Source organism: Vitis riparia, chromosome 16 (genome assembly GCF_004353265.1).
Source record: "Vitis riparia cultivar Riparia Gloire de Montpellier isolate 1030 chromosome 16, EGFV_Vit.rip_1.0, whole genome shotgun sequence".
NCBI lineage: Eukaryota > Viridiplantae > Streptophyta > Magnoliopsida > Vitales > Vitaceae > Vitis > Vitis riparia.
The window spans coordinates 18,384,568-18,409,371 of NC_048446.1; the positions used below are offsets into that span (position 1 = coordinate 18,384,568).

Genomic DNA, 24,804 nt, shown 5'->3' on the forward strand with positions numbered 1-24,804 from the left:
CCCATGGGCTTGGGCTGTCCGTCTACATATTTCTAGGTCGTGTCTTCACGCCCTTCAAGTCACGCGTGTAATCTACTCTCTTGACATGTCATATTTATTATTTATTATTTTTATTCCTATTTTTCACTGAAAGGGTTTCGTTTTCGGCCTTTATATTTTGCTTTCATTCATCGTCCTCGAACCTCTTTTTCATTCATCAAAGGTTTTCGGCCGATCACTTTCTCGCATTTTCTCCCCCATTTTCTTTCCCGCCAAACGTCCCCTGCCCATCTCCCAAACCTCCCGTAGCTTGGATCATTGGCGATTCTCTCGCACCGATCTCTCTCTCAAATCGCCACTGGTACGTTAACTGATTACTACCCTCTCTCCCTTTCTCGTTTTTTGTCGTTAGCCTCACGTGTTGATCACAGATCACATCAAAGGAAGCCCTAGCAACATTTATTTTTTGGGATTTAATTTTTTTTTTCTCACTTTTTTGATTGATTTTATGTTGCTCTGTTTGGCTGTTGAGAAAACTTTTGTAAAGAAAAGAAAACAAAATTTTGAGGTTTGTTTAAGAATTTTTTCGGTTTTGAAGTTTAGATAAAATCTTTCTAAACGGTGCTAAGTTGTTGTGTTAGGCATAGTTGAGTGGAGGTTGTATTTTTTTGTCGGGTTCCAGACAATAGAAACGATAGATTTGGTATTTTGATTTGTTTTCTCTGTCTTCATATTCTTCGTAAATGACTGAGCATAAATGAATTGTTTTTCTTTTCGATCTGATGTGATTCGTTTAAGAGGCTTTGATCTTTTTTAGTATTGGTAGTGGTAATCAGAAAATTGTCGCCGGATTTATTGCCTAATTGTTGATAGTTTGTGATTTTGTTGGATGTGGCGGTGAAAGGGTTCTTTGTGATCCTCTTTTTTAGCAAGATCGGTAATTGCTTGAGGAGTAATGCTTAATTACTTCTTTGTTTTGTTTTCTTATGGCATACTATTTCACGAGATACGCATTAGTAAGACTTTGTCAAGCATTGGAGATTTAAGCTATCTGCTTTTAATTTACTATTGCATGATTGAATTTGGCAGCTAATCTCTCTGTTTTTTCCTTGTAATTAGGTTTTCTGCAATTTCTGTCTAGCAGTTGTTTCTAGTTCCTTATTTTGTTAAAATCCAGAAGCCCCTTCTGGTTCCCTGACACCCACATTGTGACAGGGTCTCTTCTAATACACAAAAACGTTAGCTCTGTTAGCTGGAATGTATCATTAGGTTAGGTATTCATTAGGTTAGGTTCTGTTAGTTAGAGAGAATGCAACACTTTTTTCTTTTTTCTTTTTTTCTTTTGATAGGAAAATTGGATAACATATATCAATGACTGCCTAAACCCATGTAGAAGGGGAGCATGCAAAGAGGCCAAAGGCAGCTAAAACAACCCCTTAGCTCCTTGTGAATGTACTGAAAAATCAATGATGGGTCAAAGCTACAAACCAAACATAAGAAGAGAACCGCATGTTTGTTATGATATTTTTCAACAGCACTTCTGAGCTTTTCACTCTGTCAAACCAGAGTACATTTAAAATTTTAGGCAATCTTTTATATTCACATATTTGATCAATTGAGGACTAATTGAGGACCGAGGTATGGAAATGTGAGCATTTTTTATTTTTAAATCACTACCATAACCATATGGACTGAATTTTTTCCCTAGCTAGTCAACTGAACAAAGTCTTATATCCTAACTTCTTATCTATCTGGCCTATACTAGTTCTTGTCAGGACTTAGCTTTATCTAGAGTCATGTCCTCCATTTCTTCTCTTCACTTTGGCCCATGTTCTTGTTTGACCAACCTCTTGTCGTTGTGGCACCTAGGGGAAGGCCAAAAGAGAATATGAGTGAAATTAACCAAGTGTAATATTTTTTCTTAATTTTCCACGGTATTTATGGATTTAGCTGCAACTTTTCTTATGCCTTTGTCAGTTTCAGTTGTGAACTCAATTAATTTATGTCCCTTGTTCTTGATAGTTTAAGGTTTTTTTTCTTTTTTGTGCAGTGACATTTTATGAGCTAGTAAGTTTCTAAAAGTTTGTATCTGCATAGATGCCAGTTGCAAGACTCAAGGATTCTAGCACTTCAGATGCAATGAAATCAGAAGATGGAAATGATTCCCTGGACAGTTTCATCAGACAAGCAATAGGAAAAGAGCCTTTTCTTTCTTTCTCAAGGGCCGGGGAAAGTCCAGTACAGTGGATCCAATTACTCCACGCTTTAGATCAGCAAGGTACTTGCAAATTATTTAATGGATTAAGAATTAACTATTCTATAGAAGGCAAGAAGCATTCTCTAAAGCATTATAATGGTCTCAGTTCACATGCATTTGTGCCTAATGGAGTTAAGAAATCTGTTCACCATTTAAAAAGTGGTGGGCTGCCTTTAAAGGGAACAAAGAATGTACCTGAACATATGCAACCACTCAAAATCTCTGAGGCTGTTGTTGCCTTTGCTCAGGCCGCTGCTATGGCCAATGTGAGCCTGAAAAATGTATGTCATATGTTGTAAGCTGGTGTTTGAATTGCTGCTACCATTAGGTCTTCTTATGTTGAATGAAGTATTTTGATTCTTTAGTCATGTCTTATGGCAGATCTCCCTGGTTGGCCATTGCTTTCTCCTTTGAAGGTACAAATGCAGAAGTGTGAGAAGTGTTCCAAAGAATTTTGTTCACCCATTAATTACCGAAGACATATACGTGTACACCGTCGGACTTTGAACATTGATAAGGTTTGCTTATTGTCTTGCAATTATGATTTTCTGTTAATTTGTGCCACTTCTTTTGAAGTTTTGTTTGAGATTTCTACCTTAGCTTCTTTTAAGTTCATTCATTTCCATGTTTTTACTGAATTTTCAGCTTTATTTCTTTTCATTTTGTTTATTTTCTGTAGCATTATTTATTACTTTCTCAGTTGTCTGATGTAGTTTACATTTTGTAGGATTCAACTAAAAACAGGAATCTATTAGGAGCATTTTGGGATAAGGTAATACTTTTCTTCTTGTTTTGAGTGAAGCCTCCCCCTTTGGCATCATGTTTATTGATCCATGTTGTTTGCAGCTCTCTGTGGATGATGCTAAGGAAGTTGTATCATTCAAGAATGTTTCACTCGAGGTAATAACTGGGTAACTTTTAGTGATATACATTCATGCCCTATTCTATGAATAATCATGATCATATGCCATGAATATAGCCTCACTAAGCACATCCGTTTTATCCAATGTTTACGTTCCAAACCTTTGCTAGTTCTTAGTGAAAGCTTTATATTAGATATGCCCTAGTTCTTAGTTTTTGCCACCAAAAAGAAAAAAGAAAGCAACTATAAAAGCAAAAAAACACAGCACTAAAGCTATGTTTGGTTACGGGATAGTACTAAGAAAAGGAAAAAAAATATCAAGGAAAATGATTTTCTTGTGTTTGGTTTTACTATGGAAAATAGGAAAGAAAATCAAATATAATTAAAATTAATTAGATATTTATGCATTTTCAAATTATTTGATCTTTATATAAAAAAGCTAAAATAAGATAAATGAGTTTACATTAGTATATAAAAATAATTTATTAACTTTAAATTTATTTTTAATTTTTCTTCATTTTTTCTTTCCTTCTACTTTTCTGCTCTATTTTCTTTCCCTTGCTTTTTTCTCAAATTTTTTGGGAGCCAAAGATAGCCTAAAGGTTGGCTTTTAAGGAACATCATTTATCCCCAACTGTTCATATTGGCAGCATGAAAGTATCTACTTGTCCTTTTTCTATCAGTTTCTCCATTTTAGATATTTCACATTTTTTTCTGAAAGTATGATTGTAATTGACAATAACTTGTAGGAAGTTTCTGGGTCTTCAATTGTGAGGGCATTGACATCATTTGTCCGGAAGCCAGGATTTTCTTCTCTTCCACAAGTGTATATGAAGGCTGGTTCTGCCCTTTTGGTAAGGGGACATTTATTTATCTATTTCTTCCCATTATCAAACTTTCAGCTTTTGGTTTTTATTTATCTTCTTTTTTTTTTTTTTTAAATGGATGTTGAAGATGTATCAATTCATTGCAGGATATTGTCCAATCTAGACCTTCCAGGTTCCCAATATCCTCCCAGGATTTATTCAGTATCCTTGATGATGCAAGTGAAAAAACATTTTTATGTGCTGGCACAGCTGAATCAATGCAAAAATATGTTTTTGATGGGGAAGCTGGGAAGATTGGTTTGGAGATGAAAAACTTAGTTGCTTGCACCTGCTTCCTGGTAGAACAGAAACTGGTATTCTTTTTTCTCTTTTCATTTCTTTTGAAGTTGGGGCATTCTATTATTTCATGATAAGCAATGAAATTAATTAATAACTTGCCAAAGATGGAGTGTAACCCTAGTAAATATGAAACAAGGTACCACCCAGAGGAAACAAAAGGAAAGAAACAAAAAATCTCAATGAAATCCAAATAATCTAATCCTTGAATAATACCTGTTAATGAAATCTGGAAGGGCTCTTCTATTCACCAAATTTCCCACAGATTATGGATACTATTTGTATGTTTTCAGCATCAATAATTTTTTAATTTTCTGCATCATAGCATGATAAGGAGACCTGTGCATATAGGAGCCTTCAATAATCTCTGACTGCTTTTTCTAGAATGTTCCATTATTAATTTAATATTTATTAGGTTTCCGTTGAGGCTTGGCTGAAGTGGTAAGGGGTTGGTGGGGGATGAAGGAGGTTCCAAGTTTTACTCCATATGACATAACAAAACAAAAAAAGGGGGGTGGGGGGAAGCATTACCTATGAGAGAAGAATTTAATATTTATTTGCTCTCAGGTTAAGGCATGGCTTGCTGACAAGGATGCTGAAGCTTTGAGGTGCCACAAGTTGCTTGTGGAAGAGGAAGAAGCTGCTCAGAAAAGGTACATTGCACCAACTGATTTGTACATTTCCAGCCAATTTGTTCTCCTTTCTCCCACTGTGTCTAGCGGTACAATTCTGGTGTACTCATGAGATTTATTTTTCTTTCTCCATGAGGCACTCTATATACAAGTAACTAACTTCTATTGCACAACATCCTAAATTTTTTTGTTCCCATCTCAGAGGCTAATATAATGTATGCAGATTTTTTTTCTCCTTTTTTTTTTTTTTTTTTTTTTTGGGTGGGGGGAAGAAGAATATGTTTAATTTACTTGCATTTCAGGTGGAATGTTGTGTACTTTTTTGCAGATACGATAGAGCTACTTATAAAAAAAAAAAACAGATATGATAGAGCTATCAGCTAAGATGCTTGTTTACCGCTATTCAGTCCATGGACTAGGCCCCTTCCAAGTTGTGTCCCCTCCCCCTTCCCCCCCACCTCCAAAAAAAAAAGAACATTCTTTAGATTTATCTATAAATGATTGCATATCTTAGTTCGCTGATAAAGTTCTTTTTCTTGCCAAGAAACTCTTTGGAGTTCTTGTTTTGTTTATTTAAAGATGAAAATGTATATTAGAAAAGAAATATTAGACTATGGTAGAATGTTGACTACCATGTACTCCTAAAGAGTGGGACAAATGTTGCTTGAGAAATTCAGATGATGAATTTAATTTGCTTCCTGTAGAACCTAATTCTGCATGGAAACGAGATCTGTGTTTCTGTCCTTAATTGTTTCCTGAATTGTCATAGGCAAGCCGAGCTGTTGGAGAGGAAAAGGCAGAAAAAGCTTAGGCAGAAAGAACAGAAAGCAAAGGAGCAAACCAATGGGGAGAAGACAGACTCTACGGAGGACATCACCATGTCAGAGGTTGTGCCTACTGCAGAAATTTCCAGTCATGTGGCTACAACCGTTTGTGAGACAGCCACACAATCATATGCCATTTCTCCATCAGTTGAACCCATAGAACTTTCAAACACTGAAAAAGATAGTGCAAATACCACAGCTCAATCTGGAATTGGTGCTGGATATTCTGAAGCAGGCACTTCTCAGAATGTTGAACGCCGAGTTGCACAGGGAGTTGGTTGTCGGCATTTAATTAAAATGCGAAGACAGGTGCCAAAATCACAGAGAGGCGCACCAAATGGCTTCCATGCAGATCAGAATCCTCAGATATCAAAGTTTGGAGCCATACAAAAGCATGCCACCCACAGGGATCCCAGGGCTGTTCCAGTAGTCAATAATAATAAAGTTTGGACCCGTAAACCTAAATCAGAAAATGAAGGAGAAAGCTTGAAAAGCAGATTACAGAGAGAGGTACTAAACCAACCAGATCAAAATATGAACTGTGAGGTGATGATAGGTTCTATATCTGTCACACTTGGAAATTCTAGTGATCAGCTACAAGGTGAGAATCTAGTTGTAGCCCGAGATAGTTGCACCTCACAGCATCCAATGCCAAAGAAAACCTATATTCAGGAGAAGCCCATTAAACCAGATTCTGTTTCTATGAAGCCAGATCCAGCTCAGAGTGGCACAAATAGGTCAACAGGTAAACATTGGAGGGTTGTGAACCGACAGGAAACTGGAGGTTCAATGCCAGTTCAAAGTGGCAATAGAGAATCTGAAGCTGGTGTGGCTACTGAGAAGGGAAATGACCTAACCCTGTCCAATGAAAGCTGCATCAGATCATGTGCTATGGACACTAATAGTAGCACAGGTGTGAACAATTTCGCATCACAGATGAAGGAAAGATCATCTGTAGGAGGTTTTCAGTTCTCCAGCTGGGCTGCAGAAGCTTTTCTCGCACAGAGTAAGTTCAATTTGAATCCGTGTTTTAAATGTTTCTGATCTACGCACTAACCCACACATATGCTTGCTCAAAACTTAATTGTCTTAATAATCGAAGCTTGTCATGCCTTACGTGGAAAAAAAATAGAACAGGGGTCGAGTTAGGGTTGAGGTTTGTTGTTATGTTAGTGATTGGATATGCTACATTGCTTCAGATGTTTGAAATAAGGGGCGTAGTCATGTCTGATGTGTTACATATCTCTTGTAGGATGGAAGGAGGCTATTGCTTCAGACCATGTGAAACTGGTCATATTTCCAGAATCCGAGCCTCCAGGATGCACAGAACCAGCATCAGACAATCTTGTCAAGACACAGAACAACCTTGCTAATGCCGGGGCTCTCGAGTCTTCAACCTCGGCAACTGTCAAAGTCAAGTTCAGACCAACGTCCGAAAAGGGAATTAAGCTAAAGTACATTCCAAAAAAGAGAACCAATACCTGACCAAAAGGAAAGGAGGAAAGGAATTCCATTTTTGTTATACCAATGTGCAGTTTTAACCCACCATCGCCATTCTTAGCAGAGGTTCCAGTTTTACCAAAGGTCTTCTGTCAGAAAATTAAAAGGTTTTTTTCTGGTAAAATCTTTACATTTACATTTTTGCCCTTTTTTTTCAATTTCTTTCCCCCCACCCTGGGTTGTTATAGGAGTTTGATTAGTAAGGGTTTTTGCTTTCATTGTCTAAATTTTCTTGTAATAAAATTGGATATCTTAGTTTTATTGCAGAGAGCTCTACTTGTGCTTCTTTTTCTTCCCCTATATATATCCATTCTCTTCATATATGTTCTCAATTTTGAGTTCACTTATTTTGTAATAAGGTCACATCCATCTGAATGGAACCTTGTAAAGCCCCAAAAAATTGCTGTCAGCATTGCACTAAGGGGACATTCCTAAAGCATCCATTCCAAGCTTTTCACATTAGCAAATTATCAGACTAATTATTCACTCTCCCCCTTTTTTATTCGCAAGCATCATTGGAGAATAAAATTTTATTCCCTTTATTTTATCACTCTTTGGGATGAATTTATTTCTACTTTTCTAGAATTTACATTATTCAATATCAAACCATTGGCAAACCAAGACTGGCGGATCAAAGCTTCAAGCTTCTATCTTTGGGGAGGCACTCTAGGCAGGGCTTAATAATAGTAATACCAATTATACCATGAGGATTAAGTGGTGTTTGTTTTTTGGCTGAATAGAAAAAGCTAAAATATTTTATTTTTTCTATTCAACTAAAAGTAATTTGTTGACATCATCCAACATAACTAAAATGAATTTGTTATTAATAGGTTCAATTTAGTTATGTTGGATGATGTCAACATATTACTTTTAGCTGAATAGAAAAAGATAAATATTTTGACTTTTTCTATTCAATCAAAAAACAAACACCTCCTTTGGGTTTAGTTCATGTAGTGGCGGTGGGGGCATGGATAGAATGGTGGGGTCATCCTACCCCCTAGTTCGCAGCGTTTTATATGGTGGGAGACTATCGTCCAAGTTTGTGTGGTCTATAGTTTTTCACTCTTGTGTCTTGGGATGGCCAGGTGATGTGGCGAGCGACCAGGACCACTACTAGTCTATCACCTCCACCTATGTCCGAGAAAACGGCACGTTTCCAACCCCATCACCATTTTGCCTTTCCTTAACTGCCACGTGTACACCCTCCTCACCTTAACGGCATAACCCGCTTCTTCATCCATCCCTCACCATTCACGTTTTAATATTTTCTCCCTCACTCCCCTTCACACATATTTTCTCGAGAAAGTGAGCTACACAATTCCGAAGGCTCAGAAAACCCAAAATCCTCTTCTTCTGTGAAATGTCAGGTGGTGTAGGGCCAACATATAACGACATCCAACTTCCGAAGGATGATCATGACCATGACGACCAGGACCACCACCAACAACCCATCTCCGCCTCCGCTGCGAAGAACGGCCACCACCCCACCATCGCCCCCACCCGCAAAGGCTTCCTGACGTTCCGGCAACTCAACGCCCTGGCCGTCATTGTCGTCTTCTCCGCCAGCGGAATGGTGAGCATCGAAGACTTTGTATTCGTCGTCTTCTCCTACATCTACATTCATTTCATCTCCAAGGTGGCCTTCCCGCCACCACCCAATGCTTCGACCCAAGAACGAGTCTTCGACCCAAACAACAAGTTCCTCTCCCTCTACGTCTTCATCGCCGCCATCATCGGCCTCATCCTCCCCATTGCCTACATCTTCCACGGCATCCTGGAAGAAGACAAACAGGGCATCAAAGCAGCTTCTCCACACGTCTTCCTCCTATCCAGCCAAGTTTTCATGGAGGGAGTGGCATTTTCCGACAAATTTTCAATACCCATTAGCGTATTCGTGCCGGTGTTTTACAATTCAAGAAGAATTTTCACGATCGTGGAGTGGTTGAGGAATGAGATTGGGAAGGTGGATGAAGAGTACGGTGGGTCTGCCGGAAGGGTGTATATAGGGAGAGCACTTGCCATAGCCAACATGGTGTTATGGTGCTTCAACCTGTTTGGGTTCTTGTTGCCTGTTTATCTTCCCAGGGCTTTCAAGAAGTACTATGCTTCCTTTAACAAAATCAAAGACTGAAGATTTTTAGGGCTTTTATTTTTATTTTCCCTCTTTTATGTAATTTAGGTCTCTAAAACTGTAATTTGCTGGGATGTGATCTGGTGTTATAAGTGAGATTACATGGAAAATGGAAATTCAACCTCTTATAATAATAGCATATCAGATAGTGGGTACTTCTTTTTCTTCTTTTACTTCTTTTATCATTCAAAACATTTTTTATCATATGAAACTCAAATCAATCCTTCAATCCTCAAAGTCTTCCTGCAAATCAATCCAATCTCTCACAAAAACATCTGGAAGTTCAAGGATCTCTTGTTCAAGATTAAGGCCATTTGGGACCCAACTATTTGTTCTGCCTGAAACCAAAATCATTATTTTCAAATAACAATATTAATATTATAAAAAATAAAAAAAAATGAAATACTTTAAACCATAAAATCAGTCATACAATCATAAAAGCTTTTATGGAGGTTAAAAAAGAATTTTTAGCTTCTTAAAAATCCATCCAAACAGGGTACAAGTTATCTAATTGGTAGTCAGTACAAATTACTGAGGGAAATGAAAGAACAGGATGATGCTAATGTGAATTTATTTCAGAATGCATTTCAAGCTGGGAGGATTTCTGGAGGTCATCTCTTTCATACATTCACTAAGATTCAGATTCAGTGCCCAAAAAACATAACTCAGTTTTCTATGAAGATTGAGAATTGTATAAAATATGGAACATATGTTAGCCATCACATTACATGAAGCTCAGTCTTGGTTCTCCATCAAGTATTCCACATCTGAGCTTATTTGGGACAACAAAATGCTAACTGTACAAGGTGAAACTGCATTTCTCTCCTCAGATCAACTTCAACAGAAGCGCAGAAGAAGCCGAAATTAAAGAGAAAAGTAGCCATTTCTCTTCCATCTTCTACCTTGCTCTTCCTCTAGTTACTATTATAAACCAGTTCAAAACAGAAGATGTTCTCAAATGTAAGGCTTGGTAAAAGAAAAACTTGTCTGATAATTCCCCGGTTTAGAAGTTGATTTTCTTCATGAAATCCCACCAATAATGTTAATGAAAGATTTCAAAACAATTAATATGGGCAGAAAAGTGAAATCAACATGATTTCCATAAAGTGCAGAAGATAGCCCATGTCAATGGCTGAAAGTTACAAACAACCGCAAAAACAAAACAAGGTCAAAGACAAATGGGCAGATTTTGCCCAAATTGTCTCAATAGTTCGTTTTTGGTTTCCTTTTTTTTTTCCTTCCTTTTTTTCCCCAACATACAGGATGCCAAAACAGGACTAAAATTGCATCTTGGTGATGGCAAAACAAACAAATATACTTACATGCTGTCCACACCAAAAACCATTGCCATATCTTCTATGTTCTGGCTGCAGGACGCTCCTGCTCGAGCGTCTTCTCTACAACACTCAAGCTGAACCGCTTTCTGGGAAATGAGCTATCTATTAGGGGATCATTATCTGCTGTCCAAACCTGTAGACACAAATCATACATTTCATGGATAATACAAAAACTAGCATTCTTAAAACTCTGTTTCGCCCAAGTATTCAGCTGATTAGACTTCAACTATTTCAGTGTGGTTGAGGTTCAAAATCAGGATTTGAAAACCGTTAGTCTATTGATCATTGAGCACAGAAAATCTGGTTAGTGTTGTTCCAAAAACTTCTTGGGTTTCAAATGGTTGTGGAGGTGGGAGGAATGGTTTGATATGCTTGACATATTTAAATTCAAGAAGAAAAGTCAATCTATAATTATTATGCCAAGCACTTGGTCCTTTCAGATGAACACCATGGATAATTCACCTCCTGTCTAGATTTCCAGTTGGTTTTCCAATAAAATTTTAAACAAACCAAACACTCCAGAGCTAACAACACTGACATGCCTACACAAAGGTGCCTTTGAAATGTATTGACAGTTAACCCATTAGATTAGAGAGATATTTGTAGTCACTTGTGCCAGTATGCTAGTAGCCGGTATGCTAGTCATATATCATGTCATTTTGCATGGTAAAGCATTATGTGTTCTCTCAGGTGTAAATTTCAAATAAAGTGATCCCAACAATTATGTGGAAAAAAGTAGCTTCCCAACATTCAATAGAATGCTAACACTCTCCCAATATTTCTTTCAACAGACATGTGCTCCAAGCTATGGGCACAAGGAAGATGTTTTGGTTTGAAGATGATATTGGACTAACATTTATGTCTCCTTTGGGCATTTAATAGGAGAAAATTTTGTTGAGATTGTAGTTAAGGTAGGGATGTTAACTTCCCCTTTGCATATCAAGCAAGAGGAGCTAGTTAAGGTTCAAGGAGGTTAACTAAAACAAGCACACGAAATCTTAGTGTTAGACATGAAGAAACAGTAACTATTTTTAAGCATAACCTTGAACCCTTAGAGAATAGAAAGGCATAGATTTAAAAGAAACACTCCTTAACGAAAAAGCATTAACTAGAAGAAAGACATACTTGTGTACCTATGAGCAGAACCATTCCCATTCATAGATATTGGTACAAGCCTTCTTTGTTGACCCAGAGAGAGAATTTCTTGCATTCTTTCCGGCCAATCTGAATTCAATCTTCGAGCAAAATCCTCCACTTCCCTACATAAAGATACTCTGCAGAGTTAGTTGAGATGATAATAACAAATCATACAGGACTGAATGGAACATGTGGTTTCATACCATGCAAACCAGCTGATATCCATTGACTAATTCCAGAAATCAAATGGAACACATGAGCAAAAGAGCAAGAATGGAAGGAAAAAATCCAAAAAAAAATGATATTCAAAGAGTTCCCCACAACATTTCCCACTATTGGTAGCACTACAACAACCATTATCTTTATTATGTGCATGTACATGTGCATAGTGTATGAATGTGATTTACACCCAGTTTGAGCAGAGAATCTGTCCCTCGCCAGGACCTCTTATTGCCGGCCACAGAATCAAATCATTCTCAATTTTATGACCTTCATGGCTATAGCAGTTAAAGCCTTACTGGATATAATTGGGTCACTACTGGGCCTTCAGTGAGTTATACAGTCAAGAACACTAAACCAAACCATAAGGTTAGTTCAGGTCAAGCTTTATATCCCTTGACCAGGTCTTGGCACCATTGGTCTTCAGCTTTTTCTTCCCCTCTTAACACAGAGAAAGTAGTATTAAAAAGACGCCTAACAAAGGGTGCTGATAAGGATGAATCTCCAACATGAAGAACTCTTCATTCGAAGTTTAAAGATGAAGAACTCTCTGACCAGAGTATAAAGGATCTCTTCATTCAGACTCTTTTTGAGTAGACTAAGGACTCTTTGGAGTTGGATTTCCCCTCTATGTTGATTTTCCTAGATACTCTTTTTTGTGGTTAAGTTTGCTTTGTTCGTTAGCGTGGGCCTTTCTCTGTTTGAGGTGTGTTTTGGTTTGTTTCTGCATATACAGCCTGTATACGTAGGGCTCACCCCTCCTCTTTTGGCGCGCTTAATAATGCATGTTCTTGTTGTCTATCAAAAAAAAAAATTCTCCAACGTGTACTCAAGAAATGAATGTAAGTAAATAAAGAAATTCTAACTATAAAGGGTATTGGGTAATTTTACATTTTAAAATTCAATGGTATCATAATTTGTCAATAATTGGTATTTGAGTTGCATTTAGAATTTGAGAAATCTTTTATTGGAAATTTCTCCCTGAAAGAAGTTTCCCACTCCACCTTGTCTGATTGTAGACAACCATCTTATGGCTGTCCTACATCAAGGACACAACTCATGTACATAAGAGGTAAACAAAGAACATCAAATACAACAAAACTTACACCACAAATTAAGTGCTGCCTACATAATCAAATAAGTCAAGAATGGATTTTCAAAATTACAATGCAAAGCCACATTAGATTGAGAGGATAAAGAATTAGCAAAGATACTTCAAAAACACCACCAAGCTTTCCCCACCATCAAAATACCACCCATTTTGGTCCCTCCAAGTGGACCAGAATAGGCAAAAGAGGAACAACCCTGCAAAACCTCTTTCCATGCCACCCCACAGAATGGCACTGTATTCTTAAAAACAACGGCAGAGATGAGAACATGTGCATCAATTTCCTCTGCTAGAATGGGAGTACAGGGGTTCCATAGAGTTTGACCATTTAAAAGATTTATCCATCTAACAAATCAGCAGCCTTAAATAGCTTACCAGTCTTCAGATTTTGATTGCCTTAAGAAAAGCTATTTTTATTATAGCATGTTCAGTCATGCACACGTGTTGGGGGTTCAGAGCTCTTTTTCATTATGCTTTTGTAGAGGGTTTACAGGAAGATTTTCTGTCTCCCTCTCTCCCTTCCTCTTTCTCCAGACAGGCTCTAAGAAGATCTCTCTTTTCTTAATAGGCAAAATGAGCATAAACAATAGTTTATAAGGTGTCAATGAAAATAAACGCTCTTTGCCATCTCAAAACCTTTTTATAAGATGAATATTAATGTATCCATCTAACCTGTCAAGTTGTTCCTTCATTGCAGGATCTAACTCATCATCAATATCTCCATCGTCAAACTCAAGTTTAGGTGAAAAGGTAGAAGCAGGAAGTTCCTGCAATTTTGAAGTTTTACTAGGGGTGGACACCAAAATTTCATCAGCCTCGGCATTATGGCAAGATGTGTGAACTCCATCCAACTCCTAAAACACAAAGAAGACACCCTTAGGTCAACAAGGATTAGAACATCACCAAAAAATGGATAGATAGATAAGAGAGAGAGAGAGAGAGAGAGAGAGGAAGGTAAGGCCAACCTTTTTATGGTCTCCATTTACATTGTTTGAAGAAGAGTCCTTCATTTGATCCTTTCTTCTCCGATTTTTTTTTTTATTCTTAGAAGCTCTAACCCCTTTAGAATCTGTAAAATCATAATCATCCAGTGAGTACAAAAGAGAAAACAAAATAAAATGACAAATAAAAGACAGGTTCAGAACACTACTACTCTCAGATATGCTAACAAGCTTTAGGTCTAGGAAAAGCAAAGCAACTGCTTTAAGAAGCATCAATTAAGAATTGAGCACATGTTTTCCCAACATACAGGCTCAAGCATCAATCAAAATAACAAATTCAAGGGCATGGATGCTTCTGGGATACAAGAGAAGTGAAATATAGCTCAGTTTATAGCCATCATATGAACTTTGGTATTTGGTGCTATTTCAGTTTATAGCCACTGTGCAAGAAGATACAGCAAACCATATGAAAGCAAAATCTAGTGAAAACATTTCTCACAATTACCTCCATCTTCACCATTAATAAATGACAGGAGATCATCCACCGAACGCTCATCCACACGCTCCTCTTCAACCTCAACATTCTGAAATACATGGACCCCACCTTTTTTATTAATGAAAGCACACACACACACATATATATATACAGGTTTAGGGATTCAATGCTCCATAACTACATGCAATCACTTGGAATGCACTTCAAATTCATATTTACCATAGAACAGGAATTCACATCTACCATATAAAGAGAAATAATAAGTAAACATAACCACCTTCAATTTCTCTCTCTCTTTTAATTCTTTCCTTTTTCTTGCATATAATCTATTCAATAGCCGAATCCGTGGATCATCAGTTATGTTTCTCAAGGGCTCCAACTTCTCCTCCTGGGAAAAAACAAATCTATATGAGAAATTGAAGCAGACAAAATCTTGAGACTCTGAATTTTTCCAACAAACACCTCTGTAAGGTCATCAGGCAAATGAAACGTCTCACGAATTTCCTCAGGAGTTTTCCCCTCAATAATTCGAGCGAGTGCACGGCTGGTGAGGTCAACCAAAGGCTTCAGCTGGAGGCTGTCAGCAGCAGATGTCAACTCACATAACTTTTTTGTATCCATCCGAATAAACTTCTCATCAAAGGATTTCCGCTCCTAGACAAAAGAAAAATTAAATTCAAATAAAGTTCAACTGATCAGTTTGGTTATCTTATGCAATTGCCATCTCAACCCAGTCCCAATCCCCATTCCACAAAATGAATAGTTAAATATCCTTGATTAGAATCTAAGACAAGCATAGGGCATTCACATGAAAAAGAACATATCAGACCTTATTTGAGCGACCTGGTACTTGATGAAACCGACAGTAATCAAGTATTAAGCCCAAGATAGCAGGATTGACTCGTTGTGGAAGCGATATGGCATAATTTTTGGAAGATCCCATGCCAGTCTGAAGTATTTCTCGGCATATCATGGGGCAAAACATGGCAACCTCTTCTTCAACTTGTTGAATAGAACCATCAGCAGTTTGGAGCCAGATATAAGACTTCATCTTGATACACAATTTTAAACAAAATAAATAGAGGCCATAAGAAAAGGATAAAGAGTGAATAAGAGTACATCATATAACAAAAACCAAATAACCTATCAAAAAAAGAAAATAAAATAAAATAAATAAAAAAAACAACTAGTGATCTAAGCCTGATCCTAGGATTCCGTATTTCAAATCTAAAAGTCCAAGAGTTCCCAGATCAACCGCAAGTTGAGCTAGGCCTATGGCAAATTGGCATCATTTTGATTTACATTAGAAGTGGCATGCTTAGTTTGCATTTTTTTTTTATAGGTCTGCTTCATTTGCATTATAAAAACCTAACAGTAGATGTAAATTGCTATAACATAATCTAAGCACAATGTAGCTAAACAAATCTGAACTAACTTTACAATTCAGCTCAATGTAGACACCTTATACCCTCTATTTCCAAAGACTAGACCACATCCAAACCCTCAACATTATATTGGGTTAATATAAGGCCAATATAAGCTACAAGGGTCCTGAACAACAATCTTTACTTTTATGTCCTTTTTTCTGGTGGATGGGTCCTGAGCAACAAACCACCATAGCAAAAAATGAACTTCACAAAATAAGTGAACTGATTTGCATTTGTTTACTCCAATTTTTACTGGCAGATAATGAAAAGTAGCAAAAAACAATTCACAAAATAGCTGTGTAACATACCTCAGGTTTCACAACTGCCATAGCACTTTCTGACATTGATGATGACAGCTGATCTTAGTAAAGAACAAGAACCTTGCACCTCCAATTTCAGAAACTTGAAAGAAACAAAGGAAATGGAAGATTTGCCTTCTTTATCACTGATTCCCAAAATGGCACAATACCAAATCCCAACAAAATAAGTATTAGCATTTCTTATCTGGAGAGCTTTCCCAGTCTTTCTAACTCTGCTTGAAGCTAAAAAATCAACAAAAGGATGAAGACAACATGAGATCTTATGCATAAAAATGCAACAAACATCACAGAAAGATCCAGCTTACTAAAAGAGAGATAAAAAATTTGAGACAACACATATAGAAATGCCTTGATTTGGATGGGAGCAAACAGTCTAGATCTCCAAATTAAAGTGTGATGAGTAAATTCCAAATGCAAGACAGTATTTAAAACTTTGTTCTGGATAAAGCACGAATTTTCAAAATGCAGGAACTTCAACTCAGTAGAGAAGCTATTGAACAGAACTTAAACATAAGAGAATACAATACCACACCATGTTTTGTCCTGGTACGTATTACTTTTCCGGGGAAGGGTGATAGAAGTCTTACGAATGGATAAAATATTGCAAAATACATACAGCCAAATAACAATAATAATAATAACTGTTGTAGCTCATACACATAGTTCAAATATCTAACAACAATATTTTTCATACTAGCAATGGAAGCGCTCAATTGTCTTCTCAAGAGGGCTAGGGAGGGTGGTTACTTGTCTGGTTTCAAGGTGAATGGCAAGGGTGGTGAGGGTTTGGAAATCTCCCATTTGTTATTTGTTGATGATACTCTGGTTTTTTGCGAGGCAATCAAGACTCAAATGAACTACTTAAGTTGGCTACTTATGTGGTTTGCGGCCATTTTGGGCTTGAGGATAAATCTTAGCAAGAGTGAGCTAATTCCAATAGGGAGGGTGGATAACTTGGAAGATTTGGCTTCTGCTCTAGGTTGTAAAGAGGGAGCTCTTCCAACCACTTATTTGGGCCTTCCCCTTGGTGCCCTCTCAAATTCTTTGGCAATATGGGATGGGGAGGAAGAGAGGTTTCGTAAAAGTTGACTTTTTGGAAAAGACAACATTTTTCCAAAGGGGGGCGGCTTACTTTGATTCGCAGCACTTTATCTTGCTTACCCATCTACTTTATGTTGCCTTTCCAAATGTCAAGGAAGTGTGGATAAGGTTGGAACAAATTCAAAAGGAATTCTTATGGGGAGGAAGGCATTCAAAAGGAAAGCCTCACTTAGTGAATTAGGCCACTGTTTGTGCAAACAAGAAGGATGGGGGATCGGGAGTTAGGCGGCTTGACTCACTCAATAAGACTCTTCTTAACAAGTGGATTTGGCAGTATGCAACAGAAGAGAGGCTCTATGGAGGCATTTCATAAAGGGCAAGTATGGGAATATTGAAGGGGGGATGGTGTTCAAAGGAAGTAAGTGAGAGGTATAGGGTTGGGCTTTGGAAAGCCATGAGGAAGTTATGTGCTATGTTTATCACTAAGTCTTCTTTTCCGTTGGTGATGGAAAGAGTGCCGAGTTCTAGAAAGATAGGTAGTATGGTAGTGAGTCACTGTGTAATCCCTCCCCCACCCCCTCTTCCCCTCTCCCTCCCTATTTGCCTTAGCTGGCTTAAAGGAGGCATGGTTGGTAGATATGTGGAACCAGTCTCTTGGTAGTAGTGGTTGTTGGACTCCTAGATTCTCTAGGAATCTAAATGATTGGGAGATTGATATTGTGGAACAGCTCCTGTTGAGGCTTAAGGATAAGACAATGATTGGGGGAAGAGAGGATAAGGTGCTCTAGCTGGGGACGAAGAGTGGTTTTTTCTCTGTGAAGTCTCTTTACTCCTGCCTTCGAACTAAGGGGTCTGACCCCTTCCCAAAAGCTGCAGTGTGGAACTCTTAGGTTCCACCTAAGGTGTGTTTCTTTACATGGGAGGTTTCATAGGGTAAAGTTTTGACTCTAGATTGTCTCCAAAGAAGAGGGTGGTACCTGACAAATAGATGTTTCCTTTGCTAATTTCAGGAGGAGTCGATTGACCATATTTTGCTCCACTATAGTGTTGTAAGGGTCTTGAGGCAACTTTTGTTTGCTCTCTTTGGTGTTTCTTGGGTGTTGTCTTCTTCTATAAGGGAGACTTTGTTGGCTTGGCATGATTCTTGTGTTGGGATGAAGCGAAAGAAAGCGTGGGGAGTAGCCCCTTTGTGTCTTTTTTGGACAATTTGGAAAGAGATAAATAGAAGGCCATTCGAGAATGAAGAGCTAAAAAACTTATTCTCTTGTAACTTGTTTTCCTGGTCTAAGACATACATATTTGTAGGCCCTATGTCCCTTTGTGACTTTATCAATTGGTTGGGTCCTCACTAAAGGAAGGAATAGTTTTTTGTTTACCTCTCCTTTTTTGGCCGTCTTTTGGTAGCCATTGTATACATCTTGTGTACTTTGGTGTGCTTCCTTTTTTGCGCTTTTAATACATCTTTTGTTTACCTATCAAAAAATAAAAATAAAGGTCCAAAATTTGAACTTTCAAAAAAAAAAAAAAATTAGAGGTCCAAGACTCAGATATTTATGATTGACCATCCCTTTAGAAATTTTGTGTGTGAACACTGAAAAGCTACCATATTGACAATTATTTTATCCACCACTTGCACACCTTCATGTGGTTTCCTCTATTTCACTCTCTCCAAATGGACCAAACAACAACAAATAAAAAGGCTTTCCCACATTTGACCTTTTTGTCTCAAACATTGCCTAACTGTTCACTAGCTCCTTTAGGGAGTAGGAGTATTGTTCAAACATGTCAAACTTAGGCAAAATCTTGTGCAATAGGAATGTGAAGAAGGTATTAGAACATAATTGAAAAATATGTTTCTTCTCCACTTTGCATAGCATGTACATACAAGGCATAATGACTTGCATATTTTACATATTTATCCATCACTTATTGATATTTGTTGACAGGTCAAAAAAAAAGGTGACATGGCACTCAATAATTTATAAATTCATAGAGATACACGTCAGTGGGTAGGAACATCTAGAAAGATAAAAATAAATGCAGCATAAATCCATACTATGCATATTTGGCACAAAACAGAAATTAAAATGGGGATCACTTGCTGCCATGCATTGGATGTTTGGATGATGACCTTCTAACCTGATACCTCCTCCAACTGTTTATGTAGAGCTAGAGGGGTCCAGTCATGTGAGTCATAAGTTTGAGGGGAGATTAAAAGTGCTTTCCAGACATTTTGTACTAAGGGCTCCAAGATGGCAGTATCCAATTTGCACTCCTATACCACACCAACCATATGTCATCTAAACTTAGGCACATTTGGGGCATGAATAACATTACCACAGAAGCTTGTTATCTTCAGCACTAAGATTCTAAGCATACACCATGTCTCTTGGATATATGCTGGACACATTCCCATTCACTAAAATTTACAATTTTTAGGAATTTAGGAGGGAGGGAGCACAAAATCTCTGCAGTTACTCAAATTTCAGTATTTTATTTTTACCAAATCACAGAGAAAGTCACAAATTTCAGTATTTTATCTAACATGGAATCTCATAATTTTTTTCCAGGTGAAGTAACAATTGTATTATCAGCACCTAAAGAGTCACATCAAAGTATACATGATATATATAGAGACACCAAAAAGGCCAAAAAACAAGGCGAGGAGAACACAAAAAACACATACAAAATATATACGAATAGGGATTACAGCAAATGTCATAAATTTCAGTATTTTACATAGACATAGAGTTTCATGACAAAATATCCACAGATGGCAATTAAATATCCATGGATTACACTAAAAGTCACAAATTCCAGTATTTTACTTAAATTCAAATGCCTATAAAACACATACAAGGATAATGGCAAAAGTCGCAAATTAAAAACCCTACCCAAACATGCCATTTAATGATTAAATATCCATAGATTATGAACTAGATATCCATGGAATACGGTGAAAGTCATGAATTTCATTACCTTACTTAAATATGGATATTAATTTCCGGTACAACATATATAACTAACAATAACACAAAAAGTCACAAACTTCAGTATTTACTCCGACATGGCATTTCATGATTAAAGGCTTAAAGCAAAAGTCACCCATAGAAACAGAAAACTAATTCAGCAATTTTAGTTCTTATTCCCCTTCTTGATTCAAAAAAAAAAAGTAACTTGACTCGCTAAGACAACATCCTAGCCAGCTCCAAGTAGTTATATAGGTGCATGCAGACTCTAATACCCAGTTTCCATGCTTCACAAGAAAAGGTTCCCAATCAAATCAAACAATTAAACCCTACTATAGAACAACACACCATAATCAAAATACAGATTTACCATTCTTGCACCCAAACAAATATGTGAAAAGTGATAACAAATATGAACAAAAGAAATCTCCTGCAAAACCCCATTGTTGTCCTATGACATTAAATCTCGAAGCTCATTAACTCTGTAAACACTGGCTGTTCTCATAATTCTCAGCTTGATATGGGGAAAACAAAAAGGAAATCACACCTGGTAAATTTCCCAAATCTCAAATTTATCATTATTTGATACATAATAACACAACACAGAAACCCACAACAGATTTTTTTTCATTCCTATCTTGCCAAAAACAACACAAACTCATCATACAAATTTCCCTAGTGATTTATTTTTCCCCTTTCGTTCCATTTCCCACGAGCCTAGAAGAGGGCAAGACAGCACTCCCAAAAATAACAAAACCCAGAAGAACAAAACCCCAAAATTTCATGATTTGTGAAAATAATAAAGAATGGAGGTGGAGGAAAGGGGAGTTAGAATGTTGATAAATTAATGGTGTACAATGAGTAAGAGAGAGAGATTGACATACCTGAGGGAGAGAGATGAGGTGAAAATGTAGTTTAAGAGAGGAGAAGATAGAGATGTGAAATGGATAGATGAGGGAAGAGAGAGAGAGATGGAGGAGCTTATGGAGAGAGAAAATTTTAGAGAGAGAGAGAGAAATGGCGCTAGTGGAAATGGGGACAAAAGACTGCTAGGGTTTGTAAAAGTCCCCCCCTTTCTCTCTCCTATTTTGGTTTCTCGCCTGTCTGTCCTTCACGTGATCTGCACGTGACACTGAATGTATCTGTGTTGGGGCACGTGGGTGGCAGTTAGGGTTTCTATGGACATCTTGCCACGTTGTAGGTGGGTCGGGTCGGATCAGCTACTTACCTCCCTTCGACATTTTCCTTCAAATAATCAAAGATAATAATTTTGATTTTTTTCAATATTAATTTCACTTACGTCCTTTAGGTTTTACATAAATACAGATAACCCCTATTGTTGAATAAATTTATCAAATACGTCCCTTAATTTAAATTAAAGGAAAAGCAAATAAAAATAAAAAAATAAAAAAATATTTAATAAAATTTCAAATCAACAATGATTAGATGTATTTAAATAAAATCTTAAAGAGCTCAATGAAATTAATACTTTTTTTAAAACCCACCAATACCTACTTTCCTCGGTTCAGCATTTTCTTTCAAATAACTAAAAATAAAAATTATGATTTATTTCAAGTTTATAAGAAAAAAAAAATCAATGAATATACAAATATTTTAAAATCCATGAATAATAATTTTCTTTTAAAAATAATTTTATATTAGTATTATTTATGGTCGTTTTAATTACTAAAAAGGTGTTTGATAAATCAATTTAATGATTTCAAATGACTTAAGTCAAAATAGTTAACTTATTTTTACTTAAATATAAAATTACTTTTTTTAATATAAAATTAATATATATTAAGTACTTTAAATTATTAGGTTGATTTATGAAACAATCATCGAAACATAATCATTTTCCATAAGAGATATAAAGTGTTGTTTGGTTTGACTATTTTTTGCTTTTTTTTTTTTGAAAAAAAAAAAAAAGTGAAACCCATGTTATAAAATAAATATTAATACAAAATAAAAAATTATTTCATAAATATTTAAAGTCAAACATTATATATATGGTATAAATATTTTATTTATTCCTAACTCCCCACTGATTTTATAGTAAAAAAAAAAAACTATTATAAGAATGGAGGACAATCTTCCAATAAACAAACAGGGCATTAAATATTTTTTATTTTTTTTCCAATTTTTGACCCAATAAAGTTAGAATTTGGCATGTGTTGTCTCTTATGGGTCATATGAGACAGACAACAAAGGCAGTCAAATAGTTCCACATTGACTCTCAATTGTTGTTATATAAAATATAGAATATTAATTTTGTCAAGTTGTCCTATGTTTTTCCCTTACTGCTTCTTGTCCATTTAAGTGTAGTTACTACATTGAGCTTCACAAAGGTCTCCTCTCACATTCTCTGTTTTGTTGACCTTCAAGCCCACAATAGATGGATGTCACATCAAATCAATTTTTAAATAAGATGATTAAAATTAAATATAAACAAATTTTTATATTTTTATTTATTATATAATATTTCTATTCCTTTTCCCCTTTTCCTTTTTTCCTTTTTATAATAATTAATTACATGCCTTTGTGGAAGTTTCCAACTATAATTATTTAATTTAATTTTAGTTGTCATATCAATAATTTATTTTCAAAATGACCTCTTACAAAAAATTTCGAGGTATTTGGTAATTATTTTCAAAAATATTTTATGTTTACTATTTGATAATAAAAAATTGTTTATTATTTTCTTTTTGTATTCTCAAAAATAGAAAACACACGACATTTTCGAATAATATCTTTTAATTGTTTTATAAGGATTGTTTTACAAAATGATTATATAAATATGTAGAATGACTAAAAATAAAATAATAGATATAAGAAATATTTTTAAAAAATATTAAAAACATTTTAGATTTCCAAACTAACTTTTGTTTTTAAAAATTGTTATTTAAAATTATTTTTAAAAACAATTATCAAACAATTCCTATGTATTTTGAGAATTTTTTAAAACATACAAGAATCGTATAAGTGAATCTTAAATAATCACTTTATGGATGATTCTTTAAAAAATTACTTTTTTGTCAAACGAAATTTTGACACCCGATTAAATAAATCAACTCAAATACGATATGAATAATTATCAAATTTAAAGGATGAACCTAAATACACCCTAATTATTAAAATAGATGACATATCATATAACTTATTTATTCAAAAGTGAGTTATATATAGGTTAAATATTTTATTGTTATAATCCAATTTATTAATACAATTATTAGATTTATCAAATTCATATTATACAAATTGATTCAAAAAATATGTTTGTTCTACATATTATGTGGCTTTACATAAATTTGACAAAAACATAAATATATTCAAGTTAAATCTACAAAAAACATGTTGGGTTCAAGTGGCATCGGTGAATCATATCAAATTTTGCTATCATTGCAATGTGTTACCAAAAACAATGTGAAAATTTTAATTTATATCAAAATACTAATGCTTATTTTTAAAAGTGTTACAAATAAAAAAAAATTTATCTTCATAAAATATACGATTATGCATAAATAAATGCATATAAATTGTCATTCATCAAATTTTCACACAAATAAAATCCCATTTTCAACTTACTTAGAAGGATATTTAATGATAATATAGAAACACTACATTAATACACTTATTTTTTTAAGAGAAAGTGTGTTTCCATGCACTTTTATGAAAAAAAAATTATAAAATAAGAACCAAAATTTATAAAATACAAAATTCAAATAATTATTTAAAAATAACTATTATTTTATGCACTTTTTTTAGGTCAAAAGTCTTACCTTTAATCCTTAAGGTATTATCTTTTAATGGTATAAATACCACATATGATCGTTGTAGGTACTACATTTGACCATTGTATGTACTACATTTGATCATCGTATGTATTATATTTGAAATATAAGTGCATGAAACTTGAATTATTTTTAGAAGGTATCGACTTTTTTATTACATATTTATCCTTTATGACATAGTATATAATCATTTGATAAAGGTAAACTCGTCGAAAAGCACAGAAATTTTGTTGGGTGAGAATGTAATATAATAAGAAACAAAATATGAAGATGGGATTTTATTTCAAATTAAGAAAAAACACTACAAAATGAGTATCGAATTTCTCTGGTTCCTTGCAAAGGAAGCTTAGCTAAATGGATTCCACAAGGGATTTTCATGATTCATATATAGACTGCATAGATTTTCACTTTTTTTTTTGGGGTTTCCGTTTCTGTCTTTTGGGTGGCAATGCAATTACCAATTAGGGTGACAGATAAGCAACCACAGATACAGAGAAGATTAAATGGCAATCAGCATCATTCCAAAAAAGAAAAGGGGAATGATACCCTAATGTCCAATGCACTGCCATTTTTATCCACTTATTTATTTTTTTAGAGAAGAACAAAATTTCTGTGAAGAAAGAATTTTTTGGTTTTTAGTTTTTACAAATTGGGAACGTGGGGTTTTGTG

The 24,804-nt window shown here is 35.5% G+C and overlaps 3 protein-coding genes across 9 annotated transcripts; 2 read left to right on the top strand and 1 right to left on the bottom strand.

Moving 5' to 3' along the window:
- The first annotated feature begins 140 nt into the window (after window positions 1-140).
- On the top strand, window positions 141-7,521 carry LOC117934016. Of its 4 annotated transcripts, none has more exons than XM_034855609.1 (10): window positions 141-340; window positions 2,077-2,257; window positions 2,618-2,754; window positions 2,964-3,008; window positions 3,083-3,136; window positions 3,848-3,952; window positions 4,072-4,278; window positions 4,829-4,914; window positions 5,663-6,723; window positions 6,970-7,521. In XM_034855609.1, the coding sequence occupies exons 2-10, from the start codon at window positions 2,077-2,079 to the stop codon at window positions 7,200-7,202; spliced, it is 2,109 nt and encodes a 702-aa protein (XP_034711500.1). In that variant the 5' UTR covers window positions 141-340; the 3' UTR covers window positions 7,203-7,521. The 4 variants fall into 4 exon arrangements, with proteins under 4 accessions (XP_034711500.1, XP_034711499.1, XP_034711501.1 ...); XM_034855608.1 differs by having other exon boundaries at window positions 153-340; window positions 2,030-2,257; XM_034855610.1 differs by having other exon boundaries at window positions 153-340; window positions 2,084-2,257.
- Window positions 7,522-8,350: 829 nt separating this feature from the next.
- LOC117933558 lies at window positions 8,351-9,521 on the top strand. The gene has a single exon (XM_034854979.1). It carries the CDS (start codon window positions 8,578-8,580, stop codon window positions 9,346-9,348), a length of 771 nt encoding a protein of 256 aa, XP_034710870.1. The 5' UTR covers window positions 8,351-8,577; the 3' UTR covers window positions 9,349-9,521.
- A 381-nt stretch (window positions 9,522-9,902) lies between these two features.
- Window positions 9,903-21,351, bottom strand: LOC117933555 (SKP1-like protein 21). Of its 4 annotated transcripts, none has more exons than XR_004654316.1 (11): window positions 21,228-21,351; window positions 16,322-16,555; window positions 15,416-15,637; window positions 15,049-15,240; window positions 14,864-14,974; window positions 14,596-14,674; window positions 14,115-14,218; window positions 13,822-14,003; window positions 11,819-11,944; window positions 10,671-10,818; window positions 9,903-10,269 (listed from the first exon to the last, which is right to left on the bottom strand). XR_004654316.1 is itself a non-coding variant. In XM_034854975.1 (11 exons), the coding sequence occupies exons 3-11, from the start codon at window positions 16,355-16,357 to the stop codon at window positions 10,791-10,793; spliced, it is 1,080 nt and encodes a 359-aa protein (XP_034710866.1). In that variant the 5' UTR covers window positions 16,358-16,555; window positions 18,751-18,846; window positions 21,228-21,351; the 3' UTR covers window positions 9,909-10,790. The 4 variants fall into 4 exon arrangements, 3 of the variants coding, with proteins under 3 accessions (XP_034710866.1, XP_034710865.1, XP_034710867.1); XM_034854975.1 differs by adding an exon at window positions 18,751-18,846 and having other exon boundaries at window positions 9,909-10,818; XM_034854974.1 differs by having other exon boundaries at window positions 9,909-10,818.
- Window positions 21,352-24,804: the final 3,453 nt, after the last annotated feature.

Excerpts from the sequence above, each read along its gene's own strand:
- LOC117934016 (XM_034855609.1), top strand. The coding sequence starts at position 2,077 with ATGCCAGTTGCAAGACTCAAGGATTCTAGCACTTCAGATGCAATGAAA. Across the intron at positions 3,137-3,847 it reads TCAAGAATGTTTCACTCGAG|GAAGTTTCTGGGTCTTCAAT; the intron begins GTAATAACTGGG and ends AATAACTTGTAG. Across the intron at positions 6,724-6,969 it reads AGAAGCTTTTCTCGCACAGA|GATGGAAGGAGGCTATTGCT; the intron begins GTAAGTTCAATT and ends TATCTCTTGTAG.
- LOC117933558 (XM_034854979.1), top strand. The coding sequence starts at position 8,578 with ATGTCAGGTGGTGTAGGGCCAACATATAACGACATCCAACTTCCGAAG.
- LOC117933555 (XM_034854974.1), bottom strand. The coding sequence starts at position 16,357 with ATGTCAGAAAGTGCTATGGCAGTTGTGAAACCTGAG. Across the intron at positions 15,638-16,321 it reads TGGCAGTTGTGAAACCTGAG|ATGAAGTCTTATATCTGGCT; the intron begins GTATGTTACACA and ends TTGTGTATCAAG. Across the intron at positions 11,945-13,821 it reads ATGAAGGAACAACTTGACAG|GGAAGTGGAGGATTTTGCTC; the intron begins GTTAGATGGATA and ends ATCTTTATGTAG.